We start from the raw sequence: 12003 nt of genomic DNA, 5'->3' as shown, positions 1-12003 counted from the left end.
GTATGTACCTACCTTGTAGGTGGTGTTAAAGGGGCAGATTGCATGCATGCATGTTTATTATTGGTTTATCCTGTAGGTGAAGGTCATAAAGGGGCAGATTCTTCCTCATGAGAAACAAGTTACAAGGATATTTGCAATTTCATAATTTAGAGCCTCATCTACCAACATCGATAAATAAATAAAACTGAATAGAAAGTAATTGTGTCAATAAAAAGGAGTTATTTGCTACCTGGAAGAGTTTTGTCATAATAATTTTGCATATTTTTGAGGAAGTAAAGCAAGTCCATGTCTCAATCTGAGATGGTGTCTCATGTTTTCTTTCCACAAGTTTTTTTCTTGGATGAGGGAGGATCTATACTTGCATATGCCATGCTATCTTAATTCTACGCTGGATGCACGTGCATGCGCTTGGACACAAGTAGAGAGACGACAAAACTATATTGTAGATAAGTAAGTTGCTAAATTTTCTATATTATTTTTTCTCCATGCTTTTTAGGGTTGCGAGTTAGGTCGACCTGTGATCCCACCTAGTCCCAACTGGATGAGATCCAACTAGATCCATTTTTGGAGACATGTAAACAGATCTGTTTCCCACTCAATTAGACCCAATCAGATCCTTTTTGGGAGGCCCATGGGTTGGTTTGGAAGACCAAATTTGAAAACCAAGTTTGGATTTTGTATTTTCTGACCCACCGAAACTATATAATATCCAGATCTAATTACATATATCAAGCGAAGATGACCAATCAGTAGTTGCCCTTGGCCTGGGAAAAGCAGCGGAGTCTAGAAGCTAGGGCCTATCCAAATCAGGCCAACTTCATCCAAAATCTCAAATTATTTAATACCCTTTCTATTTCACTTTATACGTCTTTTTGATTCATTAATAATCTTTATTTAAATTGATCCCTTTTCGTGCATCTCAACAAACCCATCTCTTCTTACCTAGCTGAATTAGCAATTATATTTAAACATTTATTGTTTGTTTTGATGGATTCTTATATATAATATTCTCAAGTGTATGTATTTTTTTTTCTAAAACTATAATATATAAATTTGTACCTTAAGAATGATTTTTTTTTTTTGAATATGTTTACTTTTTAAAGAAAGTCTAGTAACTATATATTTGTTCCAAAAGCTGAACCAATCTAGTCCAAATTTAAACCAAAACATTTTGGTCTGGATCTGATTCACACTTGATTAATATATGCTCGAGTCTAATGACATGCTAGCTTTAAAGAACTTTCTCTGGGCTCAATCCAATCCAACCAAACCCAACCCAACCAAACTGATCAATCAATAGGCTGGGTTTGGTCATCAGCGGCTCCAAATTCAGATGATGGAGTAGATGGCGCAGATGGAGCAGATGATACAGCTGAAGAGGCAGTAGCAGACCGGTCTGAGCTCTTCCGAGTGCTTCTTTTCTCCAGCTCGTTCTCCTTCTGCAGATACCGATACTTGCAGTCTGTTTATGTAGTTTTTTATTTTTATTTCAAATCTCTTATAATTTTAATTTAATATAATAAAATAATAAAATTTATTTATAAATTTATTATGTAAATTTTTTATTTTAATTTATAAAAAATATTATAAATATATATTCATAAATTATTTTTTTAAAAAAATATTTATAAATTATTAGCGACAGAATTATTTCCGATGAAATATTGATCGTCAAAAATATTTTACTATGATGAAAAATTGATCGTAAATAAAATTTTTAATAAATTTAAAAATATTAAAATTTTATATTAAATTAATAATGATAAAAATATTTTTATCGCTAATAAGTACATTTGCGATGAAAATTTTTTATCGCTAATATTTTTATAAATTTGATTTTTATAAATATTTTTAATTAAATTAATAGCGATGAAAAATTTTCATCGCAAATGTGCTTATTAGCGATGAAAATATTTTCGTCGCTAAAAATTTTTAAAAATTTGATTTTCATAAAAAATTTTAATTAAATTAATAGCGATGAAAATATTTTCATCGCTATTAATCTATTATTTATTAGTGACGTTAAATTTTATCGTAAATATTTTTTTTTACAACTAGAATTTTTTATCATAAATAGTTTTTAAAAAAATAAATTTTTTTAACGATGAAAATTTTTTATCGCAGATAAAGATTATTTACGATAAATTTTTTTTTCATCATAAAATATTATCAACAATGCGATTATTGGTGACGAAATATTAGCAACGAAAATTTCGTCGCTAATATTAGTGATGAAAAATTTTCGTCATTAATAATCTATTTTGTTATAATGATGATTTTTTCTCTTCCTTTCACAAATATTTTTGATGAATCATCAAATTTGATATTACCATGTATATCCTCTTCCATGTCAACAAATAGTTTCTTTTCACCATACATATGATTTGAAGCCCCAGAATCGAGAAACCATATATTTTGTGGATCTTCAACCTCTTCTTAGCATGCGAGTAGAAGCATAGTTTCTTCTTGTTTTTCTTCTTCTATTGTACCATCAACATAGTTGTTCATTCTTTTAATATTGTTATGCCAACAATCTTTGCTTTAGTGACCATACCTTTTACAATTATAGCATTGTATATTTGATTTTGCAGCACCATACGAACCTGGGCATTTGTAATTGCATCTGCTTCTTTTAATGGCAATCTCACGTCGTGAATCATAATCATCTTTATTGCTGTTCGATCGATCATGACCATATCTCTTTTGGTACTTGATTCTATTATTACTTTTTCCATGACTTTTGCCTTTACAATAGTCAAGTTTCAATTTTGACTTGGGAGCTTGCTCTGTTGACTCGACTTCAGACTTCTTTTGCAATCTTTGTTTATGTACTTGCAGGGTTCCTATTAATTGGTCAATTAAAAGGGTACTCATATCTTTTGACTCTTCTATGGTAATAATAATGTGCTCAAATTTTGGTGACAAAGAGTGAAGGATCTTTTCTACAACTCACACATCATCGAGTTGTTCTCTATTTTGTTTCATTTGGTTTACAATAACCAAAATACGAGAAACATAATCCGCAACATTTTCAGACTCTTTCATGCGGATAGCTTCAAATTCCGCTTGAAGCTTTTGTAAACGAATCCGCTTCACCCTTTCATCTCTTTTGAAGATGTTGACAAGGATATCCTATGTCACTTTGCTCGAACTTGCTTTGGCAATTTTCTCAAACGTTGACTCCTCTACTGCTTGATAAAGATAAAAGAGGATCTTTTTGTCCTTTTTTCTTACATCCTTCAACTTGTTTCGTCAGTTTGCAGTCAATGCGGCTTCTTCTTGCTCTGTATACTCTTGATACCCATTGTTAACTAATTCTCAAAGATCTTGGGAACCAAGTAGTGCTTTCATTTGAATACACCAATTCTCATAATTGTCTTTTAACAGTTTTGGGATTTGAGTTTGAAGAAGTTGATTGGCCATTTTTTTTGACAAAATCTCCCCTTAACCTTTGCTCTGATACCAAATATTGGTGGGCTTACTCAATTGAATAGTTCAAAATAAAATTTATTTATGGAATAAACTCAAGTATAAAATACTTGATTACAAATCACTTAGTTACAACACAAAACACATCCCCTATTTATAGAAATAGAGGGACACAACTCTTCACAAGAGTTACTTATTAAAAGACATATCTTCTAATCTAAAAGACACAACCTTACAAAGAGACACATCTTCATATTATAGATGGATACAACTCTTTTTAATGGACATAACTTCTCATGAACAGGTTTAGTAACCAACAGAAGACACATCGAAAGAGTCGTACCATCCTTCCGACCTCCATGGACCCATCATAGTCCTCCTTTACTTTCCACGTCCAAGTCTTCAAGATGCCGCCCGACCTCAACCGCATCGATCTTTTTCCTTCCCAAAATTGGAAGATCTCTAGCAGCAAATTCAATCCTGACTACATCTATGGCTAGCCAATCCACATCAGCCTGATCCTATTTCCCGACCCCAACAGACTGGAGTTGAACACCTCCACCATCGTGAGCTAGTCTGGAGTTTTGGTAAGGAATTGGATCAAGCGGAGAGGATGGGTTGCAAATGGAGAGGGTGAAGTAAGTTTCAATAGGAGGAGACAATTTGAAAGATAGCATGAGGTGCACAAGAGATAAAGCAGAGGACATCGGAGTAAGAGGCCATTGTTGGAGATGAGAACAATGAAGATAGAGGGGAGAACAGATTTGATAGAAGAGAAGGTTTCCACTTCATCTTTTTTAATCCTTTGTTCGAGGCTATTTTGGTCATTTTAAAAATTTATAATGATGTGGCATGTAGATCTAAGTTAATATTAATGGACTATCTAATGGTATGAGTTAGATTTTAAGGTTGACCAAAATATTAAGGATGTAACTGTAGGTTTTGAAAACTATTGGGTGTATCTGTAATTTCGACCTATTCTCAGGGAGATTTTTATAGTTTATCCTAATAATCTTTTTATTTCATTCCCAATATATTCTTAATCTTATAATAATAATAATATAATTTATTATAATATATTATATCATAATATAATATAATATATAGTATTACATTTTAATATAATATATTATAATATAATATCAAATATTATACTAAAATATTATAATATATAATAATATAACATAATATAATATACTAAATAATAATATAATAATATAACATATTATTATATATAATAATATATTATATTATATTAATACAAGATATTAACATAATATAATATATATGATAATATACTATGATATATTATAATAATAATATAAAATAAAATAATAATATAATATATTAATATATTTTTGATAGAAATATACATTAATATATTAATATATTATAATATAATAAAATAACAATAATTATATATAATAATATTTATATAATACTATAATAATAATATAATAATATAATATATTTTATATATAGTACATATACTAATATAATATAATATATTATACTATCTTATTATATACAATAATAATTTATAATATATATTATATCATATTATAATATAACATTATATTATATTATATTATATAATAATATTGATATAATACTATAATAATAACATAACAATATAATATTTTTATATATAATATAATATTATATTATTTTATATTATAATATATTATAATAATTAGATAATAATATGTAGTATAGAATAAAATAATATATTCATATATTTTAATATAATAATAATATAATATAATATAATTTTTATTATATACTATATTATTATAATATATTATAGTAATAATATAATAATATAATATATTATCATATAATATATCATATTATATTATTATATATAATAATATTGATATAATAAAAATTATTATGAAAAATATAGATAGATCTTAGCAACTTATCCAGAAAATTAGTAATACAAAAAAACATGGGTAATAGATTTCTGAGTCATTTTTTCAATGCATAAAAGAATAAGAAATAAATTATTTTTATTTCTAAATTTTACTTGAAAAATATTGTTTTAAAAAAATATAGATTTCTGGATAAATTTCTTACCTTCAAAAGAATGGGCCCTTAATGTAGTTTTGTCCGCATTTGTTTGACAAGTGCAAGTGCAAATATTAACCGGTTTCAATAAGTATTCCTTAACGGGACACCGTACACATTCGCAGCTGAATAGCAGTGATATGGACACATAATCTTTTTTTCCCGGTCAAAAGATTCTCATAAATCATAAGTCAAATAAGAAATAAAATCTGCATAGGGATGAAATGTAACCAAGAACAAAACAACTGCTAGACAGCCCCATATAATAATAACATTGTCGCATCTCAAATTTCAAGCGAGGTTTTTTACCAGCACAAATTCACCTTGTATTGCTAATTTTGGTTCATAGATTCCATAATCTATGTGCATCCTAAAGAGAAAATAGAGTGTAAGCTACGTCTAGGAAGGGCCACCTACAAAGCTCGAAGAGACCAGCCCAAAAGAAGACGTAATCTGGTGGAATTAGAGGAAATCTGCCATATAAGAAGGGCTACCTTGAACAGAGCGAGATCCATCAGAGTTGGTTACTGTAAATGTCAAATTTGAAGGATTGTGTTATATTACATTTCCAGTTAAGACCTTAGCCTTTCACACTTCTGGTGCATCTGCATTAATTTTATACTCATGCACTAGAGTCTCTCTGGTTATTGTTGTCACTGTCCACATTAATGGAGTTTGGAGTCAATTTGTCTCATATAGGCGACATCAAGCAGATGAGTATGTTCCTAATATTTGTATATGAGATCACAACCTTGTTTACAGGTTCTGTTTGTCCAGTGTTCATTGTCTCACTTGGTCTTTAAACATTTACAGTGCGATTGTTCAGAAGGGTGAGGAGCACCAGGAGTATTTTTAAGAATGTGACTACACTCGTTTTTTGAACATTGCTTGTTGGACAGTTTGGATGATAAGAGAGCGATGGAGGCCATCCTTTGTGGTTACCTTTCATCTTCTCATCTCTTTCTCTCTCTAACACAAGATTTACTCTAACTTCGCTGTGCCATCCTAATTGAAGAAGGCAGAAAATGGAAAAAAAAGGTGCCCAAGTCATGATGCATAGCTAACGCAGAAAATCAGGGAGAAATGCATTGGATGGATGGGCGTTCGGCTTGCATGGTGTCACGCCCTCGACCCGAGATTTTGAATCGAGGGTCATGGCAACCGCCGCATACTCATAGAAAACTCTTCCCATAAGCATGCAAGGCATCTTATCATACTATTCTAAAACAACAGCGAAATAATTAGTCAACAATTAAAATCTAAAATATAATGACCTAAATTTTTTTTTCTTTAATATCTCAATAAATTCAACAACAATTCAAATGCTTTGCATCAAATTCAATAAGCATTTCAACCTAAAATAAAAGTACGAAGATTCTGCTTCTGATCACTCTTCTATTCATATCTTGTATCATCTTAATTCCTCAACATCTGTAAAAACAGTAAAATAAGAGGTAATGAGCTAGACAGCCCAGTAAGCAACGATCACTTCTCAACAGATTTCATTAGGCATATAAGTAAATAATCATTTATAGAAAATAAGCATATAGAGTTCATCAATTCGAAATCAATTTCAATTATGCAATATAATTCATGCCAAATTCATTTCTTTTTCGAAATTTCAAGTTTCTTTCAAGATTTCAATTTCTTTTGTTCTTCAATTTTTTTTCGTCAACCATGAGCTATGACCACATTTTTCCTGTGGTAGGGTCATAATACCGCGTATCTGCTTGCGGTAGGCTGCGAATCATCTGGCAGCCATGTCTTTTGGAACCGCTGGTCTCGTTGGCAGTTTGTCGCTGGTCTCTCTGGCGACATATCGCTGGTCTCGCTGGCGACAGTTTGTCGCTGGTCTCGCTGGCGACATAAACCCTCAGGACAATCAATTGCCAACGTATATGCCCCCATTGGCGGGGTCCTTTACATAGTCAGGTTGTCAATTCATAATGTTTCTTATATCATAATTCTTCATAAATCATATTTCATATTCTAATTTTGATAATAAAACATATAATCATGTAATATCGAAATCAATCAATATAATGCATCACGAAATCAATATGTTCAATCATGCTTCATCATAACATTTCAAATAAGATATTTTCATAGAAAAATACTATTCATCCAATTCATGCATCGTTTCACAAATCATATCAGAAAAATACATTATAATTTGCCGATAAATCTAGAAAAAGTGAAACATTACTTACCTCGAACGCATTTCAAATAAATCCATATAATTCTATAAATTTCTTCCAAAAATTTTGTTCGTAGATCATATCGCGATATCCCATGATCAAACATCCACAATCCTATATAGAATCAATTTCAATAATTAGAAAGAATACGAACACCATATTTCAACGGTTTAGATTGGGTCCGATCATCTAATTTCATCTAATCAAAATCTAATTAAGACCTAAACAATCCAAAGTTTGACTATCAGATCAAATCGGATTCGAAGTGATAGGACTGAGATTTCTTCATCGATTTCATAAAATCAAATAGAGAGAGAAAATCAAAGGAGAAAAAATTTATGAGGTACAATTCGAATTGATCAGATGACACAATCCAACATTACGATTGATCCAATATCTCGGTTGGTGAAATCAACATGATCAAATCAAATCATGGCTAGATCAGAATCATGGATGATCAAATCTAAAGATTCATGGTCTGATTAAGGTGGGTGCCAATACGTTGTCTGACAATCATGGATCAGGGTTCTTCATTAGAATCAGATCAGACTTATTAAAAGAAATTTTTTCATTCACTAACCTTTTTTTAGAGAGAGAATCAATCAAGAGAGAAAATATTTTAGAGAGAGAAAATTTTAGAGAGAGAAAATTTTAGAGAGAGAAAACTCATCTTGAATTCTTCAGACAATATGATTCAACAAATTCTGATCGATCAGATCAAATCATGCTAAAATTATCATGTAGATAATTAAATAAGATCATGAGAAATAAAATCTAAAAATACCTGATCTGATCAAAGTGGATGTCGGTGTACCGTCCGACGATCACAGATCAAAAATCCATCACGAGGATCATTTAAATTCATCATCATTCTTCTCAAAATTTTAGAAATCTTAAGAGAGAGAATAATCTAGAGAGAGGATTCTAGAGAGAGAAAGTAGAGAGAGAAAGTCCAATTCTAGAGAGAGAAAATACTAGTTCAGACTGAAGAGAGAGAGGAAAGAGAGAGAAACTCTCTTTCTCATATTTTATTATTTATATTATTATTTATTAATTAATTTAATGATTTTTCTTTTCTTTTCTTTTCTCTCTCTTTTTTTTTTCTTTTCTTTTTCTTCATGGAAGAGAGGAGAGAAAATCCTATTTATTATTATTATATTATTATTATTTTATTTTTTTTTTTTCTTTTCCTTTTTCTTTTCTTTTTCTTCTTTTTCTTTTCTTTTTCTTTTCTTTTCCTTCTTCTTCTTTTCTTTTTTCTTTTTCTTTTCCTTCTTCTTCTTCTTCTTCTTTTTCTTTTCTTCTTCCCGTGGACATGTTTTGGGCTGAAACAGGGGACCTTGAGGTCCCCTCAATGGGTGGCCGGCCGGCGGCGTGGTCGGCGTGAGACGGCCGTCGGCAAGAGGAGAGACGATCCGCGGCAAGAGGAGGCCAAATCGGTGGTCGACGGTGACCACCGGCAACGGAAAAATGGCAAAAAAAGAAGATTCTACCGCAACAAAATTCGGCGACTCCGGTCGCCGGCGAGCATGCACATCGGCACGAGAAGGAAGGAGGAGGAGAGAGGAAGGGGAGGAGGCTTACCTCCGTCGCCGGCGAGGCTTTTCCGGCGAGAAATTGGACGGCACAAAGACGGGTCTCCGTGAAGAAATTTCCGGCGATTGCCGCCGTTTTGCCCCGAGATTCTTTGGTAGGAAGAAGGGAGAAGGGTCTCCCCTTTAAATAGAACCAAAGGAGAGGAGTTTGACTCCTCTCCGGTGAGGTTTCCGACTCCGATTAGGAGCCGGTCGGGAGAAGAAGACTCCCTGTGGGAGTCTTCATCATTTTTTTTTTTTTTTTGGTTTGTTTGGGCTGGCGGGCTATCACACATGGTTAGTCATACTGAAAGATCAACCACCGCGGTGACAAAGGGAGTTAAAAGAGTGATCATCATTGGGACAGATAAGGGGCACAAATAAAGAGGAGACAGGGACGATATTTCGTATAGAGAGGGAAAAAACTGCGAAGATTTAGAATCAAATAATGGGGGTATATAAGAAATGACCACCTAAGATGCCCAACACCTCCCTGCTTGGCTTTCATAGGAAGTCGAACGTAATTAACGTTATGCTTCTCAAGTGTTCTTTGCCGGGACAGGTCCAAATAAATTTTGTAATGTATACAAAGTTGACTTTATATTTTGTAAGCTATTTTTCGACTGTTCCATTCAGAGTTTCAGTCAATGTCATAATGCAATCTTGACAACTGTTTGTATCGTGTGAAATTATTACATCTGCAACAGAAATTTCGCGCATTCAATTACTGAGGATATTGTTGGATAAAGATTGGACAGTAGTTTATTCAGGGAGCTGGATAAACATTGGAGAATGTTTAGCAGCGTTAAAGCTGTTTCAAAGGAAACAAGAACAAAACAAGATCAATTAGATGTAATACGAAAGACTCCTAGTGATTTATGTCACCAGAGATGTCATAGTCTGAACGCCAGCAGAAAGTTGTTATGTCTGAGCGCTAGCGGAAAGTTGTTATGACTTCTTCCAGGGATGTTCTTTTTGTAAGGCTGCAAAGGAGAGCTTAAAGGTTGGTCTAATCCCGGGTCCCAGACTGATGACATCTTTCTCAGCGTTTTTGAGATCCTCTGTTATGGTTAATTGTAATATGTAACCCTATTTTATTAGAACTAGTGGTGATAGGTAAATCTGACAAGGTATCTCCCATTATAAATCATGCTGATTTCCTTCTATAAATTTGGAGGAAGAGGAGAGCACTGGGATCCTGCTCTCCAATGTACAACCGTAAAAATTCTTGTATTATATGAGTTCAATCTTGGATTCTGGTGCTTTGATGATCATTTTTTGACATTTTCTAGGAGAGGTGGGTCAGAGCATTTCATGATGACTTCAATACCGCTATCGAGGATCAAGAGTTAGGTGCTGCTCTGAATGCGAGAGTTGGTGGACTGTTGAGGGCTTCATAGTTCAAAATGAACAACTTAAAACAGCATCTTCTTTTCCTTCCACGTCATCATGAACTTTATTCATGAGCTCCATTTTACAAGCAGCAGCTTGACAATCTGCAATTGTATTGAGTTTGCTGTCTGAGACTACCAAGTACCCAATATGAAAAGAGGGTCCGCAACTGACTCATTCTTGTTAATTTTTCAAAAGTTAAAAGTACGTATGGGCTTACTTTTGTTTCAGGTTGCCAAAGAGATATCAATAAAATTGAGCTACATGCCGTGGAGTGAAAACTACGATATGCAATAATTGGTAACATACTCGAAACAATTTTAGATTTCATTCAAAAAGACTGGTTGGAAGATGCATCTTTGACCCTTGTAGTTGCTATTGGGCTTACCTTGTACACATTTTGGGCTGGTAGAAGACCAGGAAAATCCTAGGCTGCTTTTGTTTGCACCTCTATTGGTGCAGATGGTATACTGCTTTGTCCAGGTCCAGTATACCTCATCCCTTCTCTGTGTCATGTAACCTTCTCGAGGTTTTGCTCCCCCAGTTCCTTTATGACCTGGACCTGAGCTTCTCATCTATGCTTCTGTAGATTTTCATCCCAGCTATGGTCTCCTGTGTTGTCATCACCTACTTCGGTGCCCTTTCCGTCACGATCTAGCTGGTCCTTGCCTTCTATTGCTCCCAGTCTTGTCGTTTTACTTGTGGTATCTACATATAACCATTGCCCTCTCTCCTCGCCATCTACATGAACCCGGGGCCGGTCCAGTGCTTTAAACCCATTAAATCCCCTCCGTCCTCGCTTCGAATCCTTGTCTATTTAAAAATACGAAGGTTTTCATGTGTCCCGAACTCACCACACCGAAAATTTGTTAAAAAAAACAAAAGGAGTCATTTTGATTGCACGCCAGACTCCACTTCTTATTATCCTAATATAAAATTAAAGAAAAGTAGCGGAGGAAGCGTAGCACAACAAGAGTATGCGCTAATGGTGGAGAGCCTAAACTTCTTAGCAAATTGAACTAGGCCCGATATTTCGCAATTAAGCCATTGCGAGTCTTAGTAGATACCTTATTAACCCAAGCCATGAACATTAGCAAACACTTTAAACTTGAAAGAATTTAAGTAAACTAGAGTGAACCATAAATTATGCATTAGTTTTTGCAAGCTTCCTTGCCATCCGAAAAGGATTCAACAATGCAAACTGGAAATGGTAACTCTGAAGAAACCAAATCCGTATAAAGTATTGTTAACCCAAGCCATGAACATTAGCAAACACTTTAAACTTGAAAGAATTTAAGTAAACTAGAGTGAACCATAAATTATGCATTAGTTTTTGCAAG

At 33.1% G+C, this 12003-nt stretch overlaps 1 protein-coding gene across 1 annotated transcript in view; it reads right to left on the bottom strand.

Moving 5' to 3' along the window:
• Positions 1 to 11238, bottom strand: part of LOC105057671 (superoxide dismutase [Cu-Zn]-like) — a 28956-nt gene extending 17718 nt beyond the window's left edge. Inside the window, exon 1 of the mRNA XM_019851280.1 lies at positions 11052 to 11238. Coding sequence (XP_019706839.1) covers positions 11052 to 11238 — 187 coding nt within the window. The remainder of the gene's footprint in view (positions 1 to 11051) is intronic.
• Positions 11239 to 12003: the final 765 nt, after the last annotated feature.

The sequence above is a fragment of the Elaeis guineensis genome, chromosome 2 (assembly GCF_000442705.2).
Source record: "Elaeis guineensis isolate ETL-2024a chromosome 2, EG11, whole genome shotgun sequence".
Taxonomy (NCBI): domain Eukaryota; kingdom Viridiplantae; phylum Streptophyta; class Magnoliopsida; order Arecales; family Arecaceae; genus Elaeis; species Elaeis guineensis.
The sequence above is the reverse complement of the archived record's forward strand: the minus strand, read 5'-3'. Positions and strand labels throughout refer to the sequence as shown.